This window comes from Phascolarctos cinereus, unplaced genomic scaffold (assembly GCF_003287225.1).
Source record: "Phascolarctos cinereus isolate Bilbo 61053 unplaced genomic scaffold, phaCin_HiC Scaffold_1;HRSCAF=81, whole genome shotgun sequence".
Lineage (NCBI taxonomy): Eukaryota > Metazoa > Chordata > Mammalia > Diprotodontia > Phascolarctidae > Phascolarctos > Phascolarctos cinereus.
Genome location: NW_027555514.1, coordinates 63,245,265 through 63,269,219, shown reverse-complemented (window position 1 = coordinate 63,269,219; position 23,955 = coordinate 63,245,265). Strand labels below are relative to the sequence as shown.

The window sequence follows — 23,955 nt, the reverse complement described above, 5'->3', positions numbered from 1 at the left end:
GGCAACAGCAGGTTTGAGAGCTCTCAAGCCAAACATGGTGAAGGGACCTGACAGCTGGTAAGAAAGAAATTAGAGAGGACTCCTTTGCAAGCACTGCACACAGAACTAGATGCTGTTTGACAAATCCATTGTTCAAGGGCAGAGAGAGCTACTTTGGGTCAAGAGAGAGCAGAAGTCCTGAAAAGCAGCATCAGTTTTGATCAGAAGGGGGCAGAGGCCATTCCTGAGTAAGGACCAGAGTACAGATTGAAAAAAAGGGGAAAGGACCTGTTTGTACAATAATATTTATAGTAGCTCTTTTTGTGGTGGCAAAGAATTGGAAATTGAGGGGACATCCATAAATTGGCAATTGCTGAACAAACTATGGTATATGATTGTGATGGAATATTATTGTGTTCTAAGAAATAACAGGATGGTTTCATAAAAATCTGGGATGACTTATACGATCTCATGCAAAGTGGAGTGAGCAGAACCAAAAGAACATCATATATAGTAAAAGCAGTATTGTAAGGATGATCAACTGTGAAAGACCTAGTTACTCTGATCAAGACAATTACCCAAGACAATTCCAAAGGACCTATGATGAGGAATGCTATACATCTCCAGAGAGAGAACTGATGAACCCTGAATATAGATCAAAGCATACATTTTTACTCTATTTTTCTTGTTTTATTCTTTTCTTTGTTTTCTTTTGCAGTATGGCTAATATGGAAATATGTTTTGTATGACTCCACATGTATAATAGATATCAAATTGAATTTTAGAGGTGGGTGGGAGGGAGATAATGTGTAACTCAAATTTATTTTAATGTTTAATAGATTTGCATGTAATTGGATAATATTTAACAAAATAATTAAAAATATATTTCAAAAAACTGATCAATAAAATGTCCAAATACAATGCTGATGATGAAGCAATCTACCTACCTCCTGAGAGAAAAGTAATAGGCTCAGGATGCAGAAGGAGACATAAATAATTGGATATAGCCAATGTAAGAATGTGTTTTGCTTGACTGTTCAGATTTGTTATTCATATGTCTATCTTTTCTCTTTTTTTAAATGGACAATGGAAAGGAGAGAAGATAAATGATTGTTAATTGAAAAGTAAAACATTTTATATATACATATATGTGTGTACATAGGTATATGTACACACACACGTGTGCGTGTGCATATGTATATATATATATACATACACACATGCATGTGTATGTGTATATATATATATATATATACATATATATATATACATATACATACATGTATATGGAGAGAAAGAAAGAGTCAACCTCAAAGATCAACTCTCTGTCACTCTAAAATTTCTAATGGCTTTGAAGTCTTTGAACCAGATTTTACATGTCTGCACAATTTCATGGCTCATATCGCGCTCCACACCCAAAAGGCTGCTGATGAATAATCACTCTGTGTGATTGGCCTTTCTGTCTTGTTGGCCCTGGCAATACACTGGAAAAAGGATTCGTGATTAGCTGCATCTCACCTCCTGCTCTTTTAAGGGAGGCTAACGCTCCCTCAGTCAGGTGACATTTTTTAAGTTTTTTAGGTTTTTTTTTCTTAGTATGTATTCTGCTTCTTCATTTCTGGTGATTAGGTTTAATAGTTAATAATGGTGGTTTTCCAGAAATTGAAACAATCCTTCAAATCCAGACCATGTGAAGATAATTTCAAACAGGATGGACTCCTTACAGAATATATCATCAGCCAAGTTTATACCCACCCTGTCATATTTATAAATAATAGTTTTGTAAATTTTCCTGTTTGCTAGTAAAGTGACATTTTTACATCACTTCTCCTGCACACTGTATGCCATCAGTGGTCATTTACTACAACCTATTTTTACCCACAATGTATATTTCCACTGGCCTTTGATTTACAATCTTAAATCTTGGTTTTCCAAGCTTAAAGGTAACATAGAAAAACACTCAAATGGAACTGTGGTCTGATTTGGAAATTCCTTCCAACAGTGCAGATCAAAATTCATCCATCCTTACAGATTGTATATGACATTTTTGTATATTTGCTTGTACTTTCAGCTATACCAGTAACTTATCAAACTTTCTCATTTGTAAATATCATTTCTTTGTGAAGCTCAGGTTTCTGGGCACTTTTTGTGATAAAAAGCAAGAAACTCCTGAAGATCAATATGGAACAGGAAAAGTGGGTGGCATTATCCAATCTGATTCCAAGGTTTGAGAAGTTGTTCAGCGCCTAACAGTTGGACATATCCTATTGGTAAATAAATGTGGTTGTTTAAGAATGAAGTAAACATTTTTCTTCCTCTTTATTTGTATTATTTTTCAAATGTCTGCTAAGTTGTTAGGATACAAATATTTATAAAATTGTTTAGACCTAACTACTTAATAAACAGAAGTGTTAGCATTTCCTTTGATCTAGGGGAGCTGTGGGGGGGAAAATGTTGAGACCCTAAGGGATCTGTGAACCAAGAAAGTTTGGAAACTGTTGTCAATGGCATTTTGAACTCCATTTTGCCTTCTGCCACTTGATGTATCTCAATCTAAACTCTTACCAGAACGATGGTCCAAAATTCCCCTTAATCCTACCAAAACCCTCAGTCAGGAGATTAGATGCCTTCAAATCATGCTGGAGATTCCATTTAGTAATACTGCAAAGGCAACAAGTGGAGGTATGGTGAATGATGTCCCCTTGTTGCTGCACAAATCAACTCAGGAACAAAACTGGAAAGGGCCAGGTGGAGCTAATGGAGCTTCTGACTTTTGCCCTACTTCCCAGGAACAATCCAAATCATTGTTGCAATTAAAAACACGAATACATGATAGAATATTGTTAAAGATATTTTAATTCACGTCTAAAGCTTGGGAACAAAAGAATTTGTTTCCTTGCCTCTTTTCAAAGGGTAAAGTACCTGGCTTCCTGTTTTAAAAAGTGGAAAGCATCACATTTAGCAAGTTAGCTCCATCTTTGGGAGCCACATCTCCAAGTCTTACAACTTTGGTGGCAATGGAGGTGCTTTCCATTTAAGCTTCTTAAATTCAAGCAGCTTGTGATCTCACAGATTCAATACTTCTAGGACCTGCCCTTCCATCAGACTCCCACAGGTCATCATTTCTTCCACCAACACAGTGGAAATCTCTGTAGAACTTAGTGAATGGTCTTTGACAGATGTTGTGGAAGAAAAACTCACCCTCTGCAGCTAATCCTGTGATGAATCTCTTCCTTATTTTCCTTATTTACTTACTTACTTCCCTTGGCTGGCTGTCAAACAACAGATAGAAAGTCTGTCACTGCCACCACATGCAAAGCTTTTCTAGCTTGATAAGCCTTGACAGCTTGTGCTCTGCTGGCATAGACTTCAAGGACCCCAAATCTCCTCAGTGCAACCATGATGCATCTGAATAGAATTTGACTGGTTTCAATCACCCACCATTCCACTTTCCAGACATCTCAATAAAAATTATACCTGGCCCATATCAGATACTGATGATCATTATCATCTTATCACAAACTCTGACCAAACTATACTTTCAGAAAAATATCTAACATGGTCATTTTAGGGAATGGAGTCAGAAATAATTTTTTATATCATCAATTCCACAGGAAATGGAGATGATGCCTCTCCGTGAATTTTCATACCAGAGTAGAGATAAAGCCTTGTTGTACTCCCACATCTTCTTCAGCTGCCACAACCGCCTGTTCTCTTCTGTCCCATCCTCCTCCATATTACTAAATTCCTAGCTAGGGAAGAGAGAATTGGGGGCAAACAAAAGCTGTAACTCCAGCTGGCAATCACAAGAATGACGTTTAATAGAGCAATAACTCTTAACTAAGAATGTTGGTGCCTTAGACGAAATTTTTGGGGGAGATGGGAGGAGGAGAAGAGGAGCAGATAGCTTGTAATCTGGAAGGCCTTGGGTTCTAATTCTTGCTGGTATACACCAGCATCTTTATTGACCCAAGAAACATCCTTGAAAGGTGTGTCATGGGTCCCCAGGCCTGATAGCAGCACAGCACAGCCCTGTAATATATAGTAATCCTGAAAAATGGGGGATTGCCCCTTATTTAGAAAGTTTTTGCTTACATCCCCCAGTAAGAAGTAGCAAGGGGACAGGAGATACAAAAATAACTGAAGACAGCCATAGGACATGGGTGTGTAACATGACTAAACTCTATTAGTAGTAAACCTAGGGCAGATGAGGAAGCAGGACTTATTCTCCTGGGTGTCAGTGCTCTGGGTCAAAGCTCCAATCATTCTTCCCTAGTTACATGTCTGGGGATCAGTCCCTATAAGTTCAGCATTAACTCCAAAACCAAAACTTTGCTCCCTCATGTACTAAATTTTAAAAGAAAATTAGAATTGGCTATTAGTGTAAATATCCCCAATCATTTCTTCCTACTATGCTGAATTTTACATTTGAGGTGAAAGGTAGATAACTGCCATTTGCTGCTTGGAGTCCATAAAACTCAGATGGACTAGCCTTAGGGAGAGAAAACAGCTACTATGTCTTTAGTACCTCAAAGCATATACTTCAAGCCCCTAGATTAGACATTCCTAAACTTTATTGGTTCACAGTTTCCTTAATATCTCAGTAATTTTTTTCACAGTACCCCTAGGTCAAAAGAGATATCTAATAGTTCCATTTATTAAGTACTTAGGTAAAAATATTATAAATATTTGTGTCCTAACAATTTAGTAGCTAATTTGAAAAACTAATATAAATAAATTGAAAGAAAAATAATATTTTCATTTCATTCTTCAATAACCACAGTTATTAATGAGACGTGTGTGCCTTTTGTGCACCACACAGCTTCTGACACCTTGGAACCATACTGGACAATACACCCTCATTTCTCATTCCATATTGATTTTCATGAGATACTTGCTTTTTATCACAACTGCCCTGAAAACTGAGCTTCACAAAGGATTGTCACAAATGAAGAAGTTTAAGAAGTTACTGACATAGCCAAAAGTACAAGGAAACAAAATCACATCTCAAACACTCAAGAATGTCACTGAAAGGAAGATAGTGCTATCTAATGCAGAAACTGGAACTCTTTCAGGCTAGTAGCTCCTGAGGTGTCCAACAGATGTGGAACATCACTGTCTTTTCCTCCAAAATTTTAATACCCCATGGCACCCTGTTGGTTTGCCTGAGATGTCCTGAGGTTAACCTGGGTATTGTTTGGGAAATAGGTGTTAGGTAGTAGTTTTCTAGTCTTCTTGGTACAATCATTTGACAAAAAAAAAAAATATTTTCCCTGAAGATAGAAGTCAACAAGTATAGACATGTATTGAGCTACATATATTGAGTTTAATATATGTCTATCAATGTGACATGGAACCTAGATGAAACTCTAACCATTTGACAGAATAAGAGAACAATTAGTAGATTTAAGAACCAATCTTCTAAGTAGATTTCTGTCTAAAGTCAGCTGTTGGTTTAAGTAGGGGACATTAGTTAATTTGGATTTATATTTGTATTTCTCAGTGCAACTTGCAAACCAGACTAAAAACAGGTTTTTAGCTTCCTATAGCAGCTATATGGTAGAATAGACAAAGGGATGGACCTAAAGCCAGGAGGAGCTGGGTTCCAATCTTATTGCAAACAAATTCTGTATAACCCTGGATAAGTCATTCAACCTCTCTGAGGCTCAGCTTCCTCATCTGTAAAATGGGAATGATACCAGCACCTACTTCTCAGTGTTATTTGGAGGACCAAATATCATAATATCTTACTGGGCTGTTGTAAGGATCAAAGGAGCTAATATTTGTAAAGTACTTTGCAAACTTTAAAACACTATATAAATGTTTGATATTACAACAATAGTAATACTAATAACAGCAATCATTTTAAAAATCAAAGCCTTGCTGGTACAATTAGGTATAGAAACAAAGAGTAAACTCCAAAGTCCATAGCCTAGATTTGTAAATTCATCCACCCTCAGTACAGACAGTACAGAGATTCCTCAAAATTTAGTCTCATGGGGCAAGTAGGTGGCGCAGTGAATAGAGCTCTGGCCTTGGAGTCAGGAGGACCTGAGTTCAAATTCAGCCTCAGATACTTAACATTTACTAGCTGTATGACCCTGGGCAAGTCACCTAACCCTGATCCCCTCACTAAAAACAAAAAAAAATAGTCTTCAGCTGAGTCATCAGATGCTTACCTATAGATTTTATGTCCACATTTCTTTTTTCTCTTAAATTTTCATTCTAGGAGGGCAAGAATATTATTTGTACTGTGCAAAGTTCCTAAATCACCACATACAGTGATATGCATGAGATTAAATAGATGATTAAAAAAGTAAAAATTATTAAACATACACTGCTAAAAATGAAATGAAATATCAATTTAAAGGATATTTTAATTTAGGAGGAAAATCACTCTAAGTAGAACTCAGAGTACTATATTTTCAATATAATAGCTTGAAAAAAGAATTGCAAATTCAGCTATATATTGTTAAACTAAAAAGAAAGGTTTAAAAGATCATCCCTTTTACACAAAATTATAAGCAATTTTATTGGGAAGAAGAACAGGTCAAAAAGATGAAGAAGATAATGCAGAAGTAGGAAGTCTTGATGCTAGCAGATTTCAAACTCTGCTACAAGGCATTTCAATCCATCCTCCACTCAGCTGCCAAGATAATTTGTCTAAAGGATGAGCCCAACTATGTCAACCCCCTCCTCAATGAGCTCTAGTGGTTCCCTATTACTTCCAGGATCAAATATAAACTCCTCTCTTTGGTATTCCAAGCTTTTCTTAGTGTGAACTTTCCTACTCTGCTGGTCTGCTTACATTTTACTCTCCCACACATGCTCTACAATCCAGCTACAGTATTTGCTATTTGTCTCTTTGCTGGCCCTCTGACACAGCACTCCTTCCATAGGCTCCTTATCTTGCCCTGGCTCTCCTCTATGCCTGAATGTTCTGCCTCCTTGCTTCCATTTCATTGTTTCCCTGGCTTTCCTCAAGACAGCTCAAATCCCAGTTTTAGCAAGAGACCTTTCCGGCCCCTCCTCCAGATGCTAATGCCTTCTTCTTTTTGATTACCTTCCATCTGCTCTGTGTATGTCTCATTTAGTTATTTTCATATTGTCTCCCCCCATTAAATGTAAGCTCCAGGAGGGCAGAGACTGTGTTTTGACCTTTCTTTATTTTCCTATACTTAGTGTGATTTCTAGCAAATACCACTTAATAACAAATAGCTTATTGACTGACAAAAAACAATAATTATCAAAGCTATCTTGTACCAGATTAAAAAAATAAAGAAATGGATGATTAGAATAGATTAATCAAGATTTAGTAATAACCTAGTTTTCAACAAAACCTAGAATATAAATGACTGGAGAAAGGACTCTATTTGACAAAAAAAAAATTTCTAGAAACACCAAAAGGCAGTTTGTCTAAAGATAGATTTAGATTAGGATTTTAAATTTTCTACTCTAGTAAATTCCAAACAGGCAAACTAATTATAAAAACTAATACAATAAAAATGGAGACAATAGGTTATATCTTTTACAACTATGGGTAAGGAAAAATCTTACTAATACAAAGGATAGGCGAAATCATAAGACACAAAATAAACCATCTATCTTGCATAAAATTAAGATGTTTTCACAAATAAAATCAACATAGCCAGAATCAGAAGAAAAATATGGGTTGGGGGGGAGGGAAAGTGTTGCATTAAATAATTCTGATAAAAATCTTATGGTCAAAATTTGTGAGGAATTGAGGCAAATGTATAAGATAAAGAACTACTGCTCAATAGGTAAATGGTCAAAAGATACAATGGTTTCCAGATAAGAAAAGATTATCAGAGAAATAAGAATTGAAACAACCATGAAATATTAATTTTCACCCAACAAGGGAACAAAGATGTTAAAAGATTGGAAAATTCATTGCTGGAGGAGCTGTGGAAAGACAGGTAACACTATTCACTACTGACAAAAGTTTGAAATCTGGAAAACAATATACAGTTTTGCAAGAAAAGGTACTAAATTGTTTATACCCCTTGACCTAGAGATTCCATTTGGGATTATATCCCAAGAAATTTGTTAATGTAAAAAACATAGGCAAGAGCAACATGTTTTTAGCAACATTAGTTGCCATAAGAAAATGCTGAAAATAAAATGTCTTCAAAATTGGAAAATAGCTGAAAAAAATATGGTATACAATGGAATATGAGTGTCCCAAGTAGAATGACAAATTTGAAGAATTTAGAGAAATAATAAGAACTCATACATGAAGTGATACAGAGTAAAGAAAGCAGAACCAAAAGAATAAAATAAAAAATTACTATAGTAATGTAAATGAAAACAACAATGCAAATGAACACAGAGAAGCAAGAAAATTCAGTTAAATGACAATGGATATTGTTGGTGTCCTGTCACCAAGGTTAAATGATATATTTCTTTTTCTTTGGGAAGTATGTGTTATATCAGAGCAAAATCATTAATAAATTTAGGGGGAAAGAGAGAAAAAAACACATTTGTTTAATTCCCCTTCCTCAAAAATCAGTAAAGTCTGAATAAAAAGAGCTGTCTCTATATTTCACATTAGTAGGTGACCAACCACTACAAGAAAAATTAAACTATAATTAAGACATCAAAACATAATTACAGGTACTCAGAGGCCGAGGAAATCACCAGGTGAGTTCCAAAATTCTTATCCTACACTACTTGAGTTCTTTGGATGTTGGAAAGCATTTTTCCATTGAAATTGAACTTCAATTCCTGCTAAAACTCTAGAAAATGTTATTTGAAAGGTACTCCACTGGTATTCATATCTTATCAAGAGACCTAGGAGAAACTTCCAATACATTGGATAGACCCTTTATAAAAGAATTAATGAGAGAAAAAGGATGAAAGTAGCGCAGAATGTAAAGATGCAGATAGACAGTACTACAGGAAGGGGTATCCACAGTGATTCATCAAAGTAGGATTAAAGTTCTGAGATATTTTCAGTATATCCTATTTTTTCTTTCTCCTAGGACTCTGCTAGGTACATGGCTAGATAATCTAATTATTTGGTTTCAGATATTAATAACTAATAATGGAATCAGTACCATTCACCACTAGAATCAGCTTTCTCAGCTCCCAATGCAGGCTTTCTTTATTATGCTACTACTATTCTTTCCAGTCTACAAGATTTATTGAATTGGAAGTTATTCATTCAGAGAGAAGTAACCTTTTCTCTGATGTTTGTGTAGTTAAGTGCATGATTCAAAACTGGTTGAATGCCTGGGCTCATGAGTAGCCAAATTGGAAGGTTTTTAGTGGAATGTTGAATTGCATTGAAAAGTTTATGTGATCTTGGGATTCCATGAGAGGTATGATGCACAGGAGACACATATAAAAGGAAACAAGGAGCTTAAATTCTAATAAGATAAGATACCCCCAGACAGGGGAATGGTGGTGAAACTGCTGGAAGTTGATGTGGTGGCCTGGCTTCTAGCCAGTCAGTGTAAAAGATTTACCCAACGGATCTATGGGGCAGACAGCAGTGGAGTCCTAGTTTTTTGTTTTGTTTTGTTTTATTTTATTTGGGGCAGGGGAATGGTTGGAGAGCAATGACAATGATGCAAGAACTAGGTGAGGTAGCCTTGTTCCCTACTATATAAGGCAAAAGTTCATTGGGGAACCATGGGTAGTAACATGGTCAAGACTATGGTTTAAGAATGTTCATTTTAGGGGCAGCTAGGTGGCACAGTGCATAGAGCACTGGACCTGGAGTCAGGAGGACCTGAGTTCAAATCTAGTCTCAGACACATAACACTTACTAGCTGTGCGACCCTGGGCAAGTCACTTAACCCCATTGCCTAGCCAAAAAAAAAAATAAATAAAATAAAATGAAAGAATTTTCACTTTGTCACTTGTGTTTAAGGAGAGTTAATGAGTTAATGCAAGGCCACCAATTAGGATTCTACTGCAATGGTCTAGTGGAGAGATGAGAGGAAAGTATTGGGAATGTTTAACCTAAAGAAGAGATATTGAAAGGACAAAGAATAGCTGTGTTCAAGTATCTGAAGGATTGTAATGTACAAGAAGCATTAGATTTGTTCTTCTTGACTCCAGAGGACAAAAATAGGAACAAAGAGAGGAAGTTTTAGGGAGGCACTTTTCACTTGGATGAAGCAAGAAAAGTGTTAACATTTAGAACTATTCAGAAAGAGGAATGGGCTTCCCGAAGGCTAAGGATCTTCAATCAAGACCTAGATGACTACTAGTTGGGGACGGCATGGAGATTTTCATTCTGATGCATGTTTGATGAAGGGCTTCTGAGGTCCCTTCCAAGTCTTAAAGAATTTGTTGTGATTATCCATATAGTATACATCAGGATCATACACTTACAAATGGTAGTTAAGTTTCCAGAGAGCACACAAAGGCGTTTATTTAATCTATAATGTAGCCAAACTATAGCACTAGATTGAATTCTAGATCCTGGGAGTAGTGCCACATGAGATAAAGGGCAAAAAAGGGAGATAATAGGCATTCCCTTATTTCCTGGCACACAACTAGCCCTAGCCAAAATTTGGAAATAAACAAAGCTTGTCTTTGTCATTTTCCTGGCTTACTTCCTGTGATCCTCTCTTCAGACCAATTCCAGGTGCCCAGTACCTAAATACTGATATAAATCCTGTATTGTAGCACCCGACCCAGACCAGTCCTACCTTCCAAAGTGTTCCAAGCTCCAAAGCTGGCAGTCTCCCTTATCCTCCCATCCCCAATCCAAAGTCTCACTCCCTTAATGCAGAGGAATTCAGACAGCATATCAATTTGAAAGCCCTACAATGACAAGAATGACTTTATTTGGGGCTGGGGGTAGGAAGGGAATCATTACCTATATATAATTACCTAGGAATCCCCTAAGCTGGGTCCATTTTTCAGAGGTTCCTCCCTTCCACAATTTCTAAAAACAGATTCTCCCTAGCAGGTGATCTTAATCTTTTTGTGAAATGGGCCCTTTTGATGGTCTACTGAAGACTACGGATCCCTTCTAAAAATAATGTTTTGGACAGAAAGTCATAATTAAAGGAAATGCTAATTTTTAGTTAGAGGTTAGTGAAAATAAAGATATAACTATTTCCCATTCAGATTCACAGACCCCCTGAAATCTATGGCATATAGCATATGGAAGTTAAGAAACTCTGTTCTATGTGATGGAATACTACTGTCCTGTAAGAAATGATGAGTTGACTTTTGAAAAGCATAGAAAGACTTGCATGAAATAATGAAGAGTGGAATGAGCAGAAACAGGAGAACATTGTATACAGTAATAGCAATATTGTTTGAAGAACAACTGGGAATGACTAAGTTATTCTGAGTATTATAAATACTCCAATCAACTATAAAGGACCCATGAAGGTAGATGCTATCAACCTCCAGAGAAAGAACTGATAAATAGAAGCATGCATACTATGATTTTATTCAAAAATGTAAGCTAAAACATATACATAATACATATATAATACATAATACATATTTTATACATATAATATATAAAATATGTATTATGTATTATATATGTATTATGTATATATATAATATATAATATATATGTATTATGTATATATACAATATATGTATTATGTATATATATAATATATATGCATGTGTGTATATATATAATATATATATAAAATATGTATTATGTATTATATATGTATTATGTATATATATAATATATATGTATTATGTATATATATTATATATATATGTATATGTGTGTGTATATATATATATAAATGTATGTATATGTATATATGTGCATATCAAATGGTGGCCTGGTCCTCTGTAGTGCAGGGTGGGGAGGGAGAAAGGGACACTTCAAAACTTAAAATATAACCAAAAAATAAATTTAATTTAATTTAAAAAAAATCTCTGCTCTAAAAAGTTCCAAATTCTTCCCCAATAGCTCCTATTCCTATGACAACTGGGTCTCCAGCACCAGTTTGTTAAGACAGGGGCAGCTATTTGTATGTATTCATTGCTTGCAAGCCACGTGTGTTTGTAAGACATAGACTACCTTGCAATAAACACCGGTCTGAGCCAAGCTAAAAAGCAAATAAATCTGAATTGCAGTATTTCCCATAGAAAAATGAGGACCTTGTCATTGAAAACTGAATTTATCCTGAGATGGATGGGGACACATGAATAAGGGAGGATTGTGAAAAGGCAGTCCCTCATTAACCTGGGAGTTCACAGTCTCAATCGGAGAAGACAGCTGCATATCAGTCCTTTGTCATTCTGGAATCCTGATGCTCTGATGCTCTGCACATGTCAAATGCCATTAGCTTCACAATGACCCACAAATTCAGGAGAGCCGCCAGAAGCAAGGCCCCTAAGCTGCCAGTACGGTGTTTTAACGGGTCATTTGAACAGATCTGTAGCAGTTTACTCAAAACCTTTGGATCACAGCAGGCCTAGAATTGAATAAAGGTTTTAAGTCACTCAGCTTCGAAATTTCTGCACAGCTCATTAGAGTAATATTCCTCACTCACCTAGGGAATTTAGGCCATGTCTAATCGTCTTTTACTAGGACACAGAAAGGTTAAGCACAGGGCTGGTTCTACGCAAAACAACAAAATAGATCAGGTTTCTCTTTCCAGCCTTAGATTCTGGAAAGCTGTGTAATCCTTGCCTTCAGCTTCAGTTTTGTCATCTATAAAATGGGGACAATAATAGTACCTACCTACCTACCTACCAGAGGTGTTGTGAGGATAAAATGAGATAATATTTGTAAAAAAAAAAAAACACTTTGCAAAGCTCAAAGAGCTATACAAGTGCTACTATTATTTTTCCTTATGTTCCTTCTTCTATGACTTTCTTCCTTTCTTTTTATACCTCATGCCAAACACAATAGTGCCTTCCTGTTATCTCTCTGGATGCTGAAGGACTCCATGAGGAAAGGGACTGCAGTAGGTTTGGAGTCAGAAAGACCTAGATTAAAATCCTATTCAGACATTTACTAGTTTTGTGATCCTGGACAAGTCATTTAACCTCAGACTCCTTATCTTTAAAATGGGAATAATAATACCTGTGATAACTCACTGGATTGCTGTGAAAATCAAATGATTTCATAGAATCAGAGATTCAAAGCTGCAAAGTACCTTAGAGCTTACCCAGTCCAGCCCCTCATTTTACAGATGAGGAAACTGAGGCCTATAGGTGAAGTGATTTGTCTGAGGTCACACATCTAATAAATAGCTGAGTCAAGACTTGAACTCAGGTCTCCCTGACTCCAAGTCCAGCATTCTGTCACATTCTGCTCTATATATGTCAGTTATTGTTATTTTTATGCCTCTGCAAAGCTTTTTTCCTTTAAAGTATATCTCCTCTGTATTTCTGTCCCTGGCTCTGCCAGGTGACTGCTAACTAATCTGAAAAATTAACCAAAATTGAGGTGTTAATGGCTAGTGATCAAAACAGTGCTCTTCAGTGCTAGAATCAGAATTCTCGGCTTCCAGTCCAATATTAGGCCAACTTTATCACGCTGCTTCTATTCTTCCTGGTCTGTGACCCTGATGGAATGGGGACTTACTCAAGTCTAGGGAAGTAGACTTTTCTCATATACTTTAGGCATGAGGTTCTGAACCTTCTTTGTTTCACAGAGTTCTTTGGCCAACTGGTGAAGCCTATGGAGCCCTTCTCAGAAGAATGGGTTGTTATTGTGGTGGTGGTGCTGGTGCTGGTGCTGGTGTTTTTTGTTTGTTTGTTTGTTTGTTTTGGTGAGGCAATTGGGGTTAAGAGACTTGCAACTAGCGAGGATCATGTGTCTGAGGACAGTTTTAAACTCAGGTCCTCCTGACTCCAGGGCTGGTGCTCTATCCACTGTGAAACCTAGCTGCTCCCATTTTTGTTGTTTTAAATACATAAAGTAGAATGGATAGGATGACAAGGTAAACCATTTATACTGAGATGTGGTTATCATTTTTTTAAAAATTTAATTAATTTATTTTAATTTATCAATAATCAATTCCATATGCTTTTGAGTTTAAAATTTTTCTCCCCTTTCCTCCCCACCACCCTCCCCAAGTCAGTGTACAATCTGATATAGGCTATACATTTACATTCCTATTAAACATATTTTCACATTAGTGGGTGTTGTAAGTAAAAATTAAAACCAATAGGAGGAACCATCAGAAAGAGGAAACAAAACTCAACAGAAGAGAAAAAAATAGCAATTCAACTTCCATAGTTCTTTCTTTGGATGTGGATAGCATTTTCCATCATGAGGCCTCTGGAGATGTCTTAGATCCTTGCATTGCTGGGAAGGGTTAAGTTTATCAATATTAGTCATCACACAATGTGGCTGTGGTTCTGTTCATTTCACTCAGCATCAGACCATACAAGTCTTTTCAGGTTTTTCTGAAGTCAGCCTGTTCATCATTTCTTATAGCACAATAGTATTCCATTACATTCATATACCACAATTTGCTCAGCCATTCCCCAATTGATGGACATCCTCTCAATTTCCAATTCTTTGCCACCACAAAAAGAGCTGCCATGAATTTTTTTGTACATGTGGGTCCTTTTCCCATTTGTATGATCTCTGTGGGAGATCATAGCCCTAGAAGCACTATTGCTGGGTCAAAGGGTATGCACATTTTTATAGCCCTTTGGGCATAGTTCTAAATTGTTCTCCAAAATGGTTGAATCATTTCACAAATTCACCAACAATGCATTAGTGTTCCAATTTTCCCACATCTTCTCCAACATTTATCATTTTCCTGTTTTGTCATATTGGCCAATCTGATAGGTGTGATATGGTACCTCAGAGTTGTTTTGATTTGCACTTCTCTAATAAATAGTGATTTAGTGGATTTTTTCATATTGACTATAGATGGCTCTAATTTCTTCATCTGAGAACTATCTGTTCATACACTTTGACCATTTATCAATTAGGGAATGGCTTGTGTTCCTATAAATTTGTCTTAATTCTCTATATATTTTAGAAATGAGGCCCTTATCAGAGAGATGACCTGTAAAAATTCTTTCCTAATTTTCTATCTTTCTTCTAATCTTAGTTGCATTGGCTTTGTTTGTGCAAAAACTTTTCAATTGAATGTAATCAAAATTATCCATTTTGCTTTTTGTAATGTTGTCTATCTCTTGTTCGGTCATGAATTCTTCTGTTCTCCATCGATCTGATAGGTAAACTATTCCTTGCTCTCCCAGTTTGCTCATAGTATCAATTTTTATATCTAAATCATGAACCCATTTTGACTTTATTTTGATATGTGGTGTGAGATTTTGGTCTATACCTAGTTTCTGCCATACTCTGCTCCAGTTTTCTCAGTAGTTTTTTTTCAAAGAGTGGGTTCTTGTCCCAGAAGCTGGGGTCTTTGGGTTTATCAAATAATAGATAACTATAGTCATTGACTCCTGTGTCTTGCATATTTAACCTATTCCACTGATCCACCACTCTATTTCTTAGCCAGTACCAAGTAGTTTTGATGATTGCTGCTTTATAATACAATTTAAGATCTGGAATTGCTAGACCACCTTCCCCTGCATTTCCTTTCATTAGTTCCCTTGATATTCTCGACCCTTTGTTCTTCCAAATGAATCTTGTTTTCATTTTTTCTCACTGTATAAAATGATTTTTTGGTAGTTTGATTGGTATGGCACTGAATAAGCAAATTAGCTTAGGTAGAACTGTCATTTTTATTATATTAGCTCGGCCTACCCATGAGCAACTGATGTTTTTCCAATTATTTAGATCTGACTTTATTTATGTGAAAAGTGTTTGTAATTGTGTTCATAGAGTTCCTGGGTTATAGTTATCATTTCATAAAATGAATTCATGGACCTCAGGTTAAGTATTCTTGTAATATACCTACAATAAGTCCTACTCAGCCAGAAAAAAAGGAAGAAAATAGATCTCTGCACATTAAATAAGGATTAGTGATTAAAACACAAGCAGTTAATTCTAATGGTGTTGAAATATCTCTCTCTCTCCATCTCTCTCTCTCTCTCTCTCTCTCTCTCTCTCTCTCTCTCTCTCTCTCTCTCCTCTCTCTCTCTCTCTCTCTCTCTCTCTCTCTCTCTCTCTCTCTCTCTCTCTCTCTCTCTCTCTCTCTCTCTCTCTCTCCCCACTCTCCCCTTTTCCCTTTCCTCTCTGTCCTCTTCTGTCACCTCTCTTCCCTTTCCCTCTTTCCAAAACGGGCAGAGTACTGAGATGGGACTTGAATAGGGAACTATTCTTTCTTATTAAAGATGCCTACCAGTAATGCCTGGAACACAGTAGATATTTAATAAGTGCCACTGATTGACTTGTGGTTGGATGCCTCAAATCCAAGGAACAAAGTTAAAATGCGCTCAAATATAATTGCAAGTTCTTAAGTATTTTAAAAGTTGTTGAGATCAATGATGCTCCCCAAGGTGAAGTAGGCCTTTGAACATATATAAATGTCTTTCATGAATTTCTGAGGAAAATGCATTAGGATCACTGAATCCCTGCCACATTGGGGGTTGGGGGAAAACATTGAATTAGACCAAGTGACATAATGACTCCACAGGCACATAGCTGTGTAGAGTTAGAGGAGGTTTTGAATAAATATAAGAGGGGGGAGGGAGGGAGGAGGGAGAGAAGGAGGGAGGGAGGGAGAGAGAGAGAGAGAGAGAGAGAGAGAGAGAGAGAGAGAGAGAGAGAGAGAGAGAGAATAATTAGATAAAAGAATTCATCCTAGATGTTCCAAAAGACAGGATTGGGGAGACCCAACCTCTAGACCAAATAAAGGACTCTTAGCCTGAGGTCCACAGACCCTTAAGAATCTATGAAAAGATTTCAGGGGTTCTAGGAACATGGATGAGGAGAAGATTACATTAACTCTCAGAGGGATACAGTGGGGGCAGGGAACCAGGGAAATAAAAACATCCTCAGGTAGAGGATGGGATTTGAACTGAGTCTTGAAAGAGGCCAGGAAATCAAGGAAGTAGAAGTGAGGAGGGAGAACATTCCAGGCACATGGGACAACCAATACAAAGGCAAGGAGTCTGGAGGTGCAGTGTTGTGTGAGGAACAGCAAGAAGTCGGCTATAAGAAACTAGAAAGGTAGAAAGGGGCCAAGCTGTGAAGAGTTCTCAAGTGCGTCACGTCCAAGATGATGCTCATTATCTTTTCTCCCAAACCTACACTTCTTCCCTATTAATGTTGAGATTCTTCTAGTCGCCCAAGGTCAGAATCTCAATATCATCCCAGACTCATCCGTCTCACTCACCCCACAGATGCAATAAGTTGTGAAATCTTGTTACTTCTAACTTTCCAACAGATTTGAACTCAGGTCTTCCTGACACCAGGCCTGACACTCTTTAACTGCACCACCTTGTTGCCCCAATTACCCTTGCATCTTCTCAAAATTCAGTGTAACAAACATGTATTGTTGCCATAACTTTCTTACTCTCCATGGAAATGGTCATATCTGGCCAGTGGACCCAGATGGCTCTGGAGGGGAAAGTGAGACTGATGGCTTTGCACAGCCCTCCCTCCCTCACATCCAATTCAATTGCAAGTCATTTCATTATCTTCCTGATGTCCTCTTTGAGAACAAATGACAATACACATCTCTAAACAGTGACAAGCAATCTAACATCTACTCCCTTTTTTCCCTTTGTACATCTATCTGTGACACACTCCAGCCTATAAAGAAGGAGAGTAGCTTTTCCAGGGTTTATTGATAAAAGTGAATATAATAATTCAGAAATAATATGGCAAGGTAAGCTAATTAGAATTAAGTATACCAGAAAACAATCTGATTTCAGGCTATTCAGCTTTCTAAATCACCTTAAAATCAAATTCCTCAGTCCTGGTTTGGCCCACTACCTTTCCTAGGTTAGAAGGGCCATGCTGCTGAATCTTTGGAGGTTTCCCTTGTGACTTCTAAACACAGTGGCAGTGGCACCTTCTTCCCCAGAATACTCCACTCTTCTGATGAATTGCCTCACCTCAGAATTTAAGATCAAAGCACTAGCAGCTGAGGGACCAAGAAAGAGAGTATTCCTGGATATGCAGAATGACCATAACACCATAGACCACATTGAGCCTCCACCATATTGCAAATATGTAGGAACTCTATATACTCTTCCTGTTGCAGTATCATTAAGCAAATTTAATGAGATATAAATATAAAATAAATAAATGAATATACAGGTAAAGTAATGTTGTGAATTTCTTAAATTACCATGAAAATTTAAGATTTAAATTATAACAGTGAAGTGTTAGGATCTTCTTAGAGATGATTAAAAAAACTCAAATTAGTAAGCAATGTGGTCGTGACAATCAAAAATTCCATTTTTTCCTTGACTCAAAGCAGAGAGTATTTTAGCAGTAAGACAGAGGCAGACCCAGTCCTAAATCTGGACAAATTTCTTTCTCCCCCTTTCTCTCCATGGGTTTTTATAAATTAAGGCCTCAGGTTTCCAACCTACACTAATTTCCAAGGTGCCTTGGGTCATGTTATCCATTTTTTGATGGTGCCAAATGTCTACTCAGTGGTTACTCTCTATTAATCTCCATTTGGAACTCTGTAAAAAAGATACATGAAGCCTTTCCTACTTCTACTATATTTTAAATAGACAAAAAGGTTTTAAACACAAGCAAGCAGAAAGTAAAGGACTCAATTTACGCTAGTAAAAATAGCAAACTAAATTTTATGTTAATTTTTTGTAGCAAAATCTCCCTCTGTTTCCCCTCCACAATCCTTCCTCCCTCCCCCCCAACCCCGATTAAATGATGTCCAAATGTTTTTTCTTCCTAAGGAAGCTAGGTTTCTTTTCATATCATTTTAATTTATTTATAAATCAAATATGCTTAAAGTAGGTATGTTTTATTGAGTTCTCAAGAGTCTCCTGGATGACAAACCCCAAGCTAAAACTCCTTAAGTGATTATATAATTCCAGAGTTGCAGGCCACTGGGAATTTACTATATAACCCTGACAAGGATAAAAGGAGGATTGAATTATTAATGTTTTCCTTTTTTTAAAAAAAATATACACAAGTAAAAGGCACTTACTCTGAAAGCTGTTCACTGAAAAGACACGGGGATGATAGAATCCTGCTTTGCAATTGCACTTATAGGCTCCGAGCACAAATCCAAGGCCTTTAATTGGTATGCACTGTGGGAAAGAGAAAGAAAGCAATGCAGATGATCATAGTGTTTTTATGGCATAAGAATACATCTATTTCTACTCCAGCAAACATAAACAATGCAGAATTTTTGGAAGATGGAGAATTTATTTATTATTTTATTTCTTATTTGACTTTGTTTTACATTTTTCCAATGATCTTTACCTGGAACCACTGTATTATTTCCATTCTGGAAATTTTGCTTTCGTGCAGTTGACATGAGGAAATGACTTCTTTCTTAGTTTGAGATTTCACCAATTCCTTCTGTAATCAAGAGAGTTTTCCTCTCTCCCACCTAGCTACTGCATGTCCCTAAGTGCATGGCACCTCTGTTTCTATTTATATCCAGAAGCAGCATGAAGTAGGTTACAAACTTGTTAGTTTTAAAAGGTTAGAAGAGGCATTAGTGGTCCCCTAAACAACCTTTGTTAGTAGCAGACATCACTAGAGCTGTAGCAAGAGCTAAGTCCTTTAAGGAGGCTACCTTAAGAAATGACCACCTTGATCCAGCTCAACAGTGGATTAGCCAGTTAATTGAGATACTATGTACTGTAAAAAGGTGGACCAGCACAGTAACATTCCATCACAATCATATGTCACCACTTGTTCAGCCATTCCCCAGTTGACAGGCATCCTTATTGTTTTAAGAACAACTCCAAGCAAATGAGTTATTTTGTCTATTATAAACGCCCAAATTAACTATAAAAGACATAAGAAGAAAAGATACTATCTGCATCCAGAGAAAGAACTGAAAAATAGAAGTATGCATAGAATAATTTTATATATATATATATATACATATATATATATATATAGATATAGATATATAGATATGTACATACACATATGTCTGTGTGTGCCTGTTTGTGTTTAATGGTAGCCATGTCTAGGGCAGAAGGGGAGAAAAAAGGGAAATTTATATGATAATTTTGTTGCATATTTGAAAGGAATAGCAAGTTGTGCATAGTAGATTTGCAGTTTCATGTGCAGTCATATTTTTTTTACTATACTATGCTATGGTTGTTTTATTTCATAAATTAATATGCTTGTTTTATTCCATGAATTAATAATAAAATAAAATATAAAGCTAGACCAGCCAAGCAAGGGAACAACTTGTAAATTGACTGTTGAAACTGTACTAGAAGTACACTTGGTGGGAGAAAAAAGAGGAGAAAAAAAGGATTCCTAGGAACAGGATTTGTTAGCAACTCCTTGGTACCACAAGTTCTTCCCAGATGTCTCTGACTACATTTGGCCTTTAAGTATGAGCCCATCATTCTCAAGAATCAAATTGTGAATAGGGAAGAGTATGTACTTGGTTTGAGAAATATATTTTTTACTTCTGTCCTTGTCATACCTCCTTAGTAAATATGCTTTCGTAAAAGCTAATTGATATCAACTGGTTAATCATATTGGGAAAAGTGCATTGGATGGGGGCTCATGGGTGATTAGAAATCCAGGTTCCTCAGAGTTATCCAATGATAGAATTCTAAGGGGAAAAGTAGTCAAACTGCTCTCTGGGAATCCAGTCCATCAGAAAAAGTGGGAGGTGGACCAACAGGCAAAAGTATGCATTACCCTTCATATGGAGTGAAGGCAGATTCTTGAAGTTAATACTACTTATTTGTTTGTTTATTTCTAAGAATTATTTGTGTAGAGGCAGGCAAAGCCATAGCTAGTCAGTTGATTACATGATAAGGATTAAGAAATCAAAGTTATAGCATCACCTGTGGCCATCTCACCCTGGAACATCTCTCTGCCATACCAGTCTCCCACTATTGGTGAGGTATTCCTGAGCTTCCATTTTAGGGAGGGGTCTAGAACAGCCAACTCCCATTTGCCCTCTGAGCTCCGCTTCTGACTTTCCAAACTTCAGTACCATGTCCCTGCACAGGTATCTTCCTCCACCTAATCTGACTTTTTAATTCTTGTTTTGTGTATTGTCTCCCTTTCCCCTTAGAATATAAGCTCCCTGAGAGCAAGAACTGTATCTCTTTTTGCTTCTATGTTTATCCTCAGTGCTTAATATACCGTCTAGAACACAGTGAGTATTTAGCAAATATCTGTTTCCCTGTTGTCTTGCTGCCCTCCTTTGATATAACCAATCCAAACTGAAGGGACTACAAATTGAGAGGCACCATGGCACAGGGAAAGAGCAATGGATTTGGATTCAGAGGACATCGGTTTGAACCCTGTCTTTAGTTATGTGATCTTGGGCAAGTCCTTTTATTCCTCTTGGCCTCAGTTTCCTCATTTGTAAGATAAGGGTGTTGTACTAGTTTTACCTATGAGTTACTTTATAGCTCTACATCTAAGACCCTAAGATTCCATGGCTGAGGTTATAAAAAAGAGAATAAGAAAATCAACAAATAAAAGGTGCTAAGAACCTAATGATAGCTTTGAGGTTTACAAAATGCCTTCCTCATAGAATTCTTGTTAGGGAAGCAGTCTTAATTAGTACACAAAAGCAAAAAGAATAGCTGTACCACCCAAGCATAAGTGATCCACATTAAGACATAAATCCTTCAGGAAAGAGAGAATTCATTGCTTACAAAACTTGAGAAAGCTAGTGTTCTGAAAAGAATATTGGCTTTAGAAAGAGAAGACCTGGACCTGCTACTCTGTAATCCTAGGGTAAATTATGGCACCTCTCAGTTTCCTAGTCTGAAAAATTCTTTTCAGCTCTAAATACTATAATGAAATGGAAAATCACATCTGTAATGAGCTAGTAGCAGAAATGGCAAGCTTCAAAGAACTGAACGTACCACAACTAGATCCTGATATATCAAAGACCTAATCAATTCGTATCTACAATGTGTAAGAATAAAAATGAACAAAGAGTGTTATAACAACATGGTCAATCTATGCTCCCCACTCAACCACACCCCTAGCCCCAGTGACCACACGAGGTTAATATCCTTCTTAAAATATTGCTAATCTAAGAAAATTGAATAATCTAAATGTGGTCTAAGCAGTACACATTAGAGTGAGATATCAGCCCTTGTTCTAGAGATTTTCAAATTTTAATTGTGCTGTTGTTGTTTAAATGTCTCTATATAATGACTATCCGGGCCACTCAATTTCATTTCCTGTGCCATAGGTTGCTAACCCCTGGCATACATAATATACAACAGCATAGTCTAAGAACTATCAATCAGCCAGATTCATGTGGAGATGCTAATGAACAACAAAATGACTAGGAGGGAGATGTTGCTAGGAGAGGAAAAAGTAAAGTCTGGATTCTCTACAAATTGAGTAATCTGGCAAAATAAAAATATCTAGAACTTCCCAGTAAAAATCTACCTGTTCCTCCATGCTTTTTAAGTAATCAATATTTGGCTATCAGTGAACTCCAACTCATTTCTACTACTCCCAAATAAATGGACTCCAATGATAAGCAGAGGGACAAATAACCATCCTCAAAGCCATACTATATTGGAATGAGCCATGGTCTGTGCTGCTGCACTAGGCTAATTAACTATGCCTTGATGCTTTTGCATAAGGAGAGCAATAATATAGAGATATGTCATGAAAACTACAAGTTGTGAACAGCTGGGTCATTATTAGCACAGTAGTAGAAGCCAGGCAACTGAAGTTAAAGTTCAAGGAGAAGAAGGAATAGGTAGACTTGCAGATATTGGGAAGTTCTAGATGTTTCCACTTTTGGTGTTGATCTTTTGGATGTAATACAAGTCCATGTGGATTTTGAGCTGTCAGAGAAAGAAACGTGGTTGAGAAATAAAACATGGACTTGGGTAGAGAAGGAAAGAAGAAAAGAAGGAAGGAAGGAAGAAGGAAGAAAAGGAGGGATTTATAAAGCACGTACTATGTGCCAGGTACCACAAATATTAGCACATTTGATTCTTCATCAACCCTGGGAAGTAGCTGCTATTATTATCCCCATTATACAGTTGAGAAAACTGGGGCAGACAAAGTTAAGTGACTTGCCCAAGGTCATATAGATAGTAAGATTTGAACTGAGGTCTTCCTGGGTCCATAGAATTCTATCTACTTCACCACCTACCACACCTCAATGTGTGGTTGTGGTTGTGGTTTGTCCTTTAATCTCGAAGAGGATCATGACATCAGAGAAATGATGACATGACTTGCAAGTGAATTGGATTTAAGTGAGGGAGGGCTGTGTAAAGTCACCAGCCTCACTTTTTCCTCCAGAGCCATCTGGGTCCAGTGGACAGATATTAGTCAGGATGACTGGAGATGGCCCAACATACCTCAGTGAGGGTCCAGGTAGAAGTCCTTAGTTACTTTAGCATATAACCTTTGGAGAAGGCTTCAGGATTCCATACTCTATGTTCTTACAACCTCTGATTAATAGTCTGTCTCCCTGGCAAAGTAGCCCTGGGCTTTGGACATAAAGACAAAGAACTGAAATGGAGGAATGTGACAGCTCACATTTATGTAGCATTTTATAGTTTATAATGCAGATAACATACATTATTCATATGAGCCTCACAACAACCCTGTAAGGGAGGCAAGGCAGGTACCATCCACTTTTCACAGACAAGGACAAGAGTCCCAGAGAAGTTAAGTGACTCACTTAAAATCACCTAGCAAGTAAGAAGGAGGAGCAGGACTCAATTCCACATCTCCTGACTTGAAATCCAAGGCTATCTGGGCTCTTTCCATCATTTCCCACACAACTCACTAGGTCTCTCTATAAGATGAACAAAAGGCTATATCAGCCCCTCCCCATTTCAGAGACTAGAGACGTGATAGACAATTGATAAGATGGCACTTGATATAGGCTAGTTCCTCTAGGAAGATTTATCAAGGGACTATTTTTGAATCTGTTTCAAGCCATTCTAGAGAATAAATAC

At 37.0% G+C, this 23,955-nt stretch overlaps 1 protein-coding gene across 1 annotated transcript in view; it reads right to left on the bottom strand.

Annotated features, from left to right (window-relative positions):
* Positions 1–23,955, bottom strand: part of GPR158 (G protein-coupled receptor 158) — a 425,355-nt gene that overhangs the window by 222,468 nt on the left and 178,932 nt on the right. Inside the window, exon 3 of the mRNA XM_020978227.2 lies at positions 19,005–19,107. Within this exon, the coding sequence (XP_020833886.1) occupies positions 19,005–19,107 (103 nt within the window). The remainder of the gene's footprint in view (positions 1–19,004; positions 19,108–23,955) is intronic.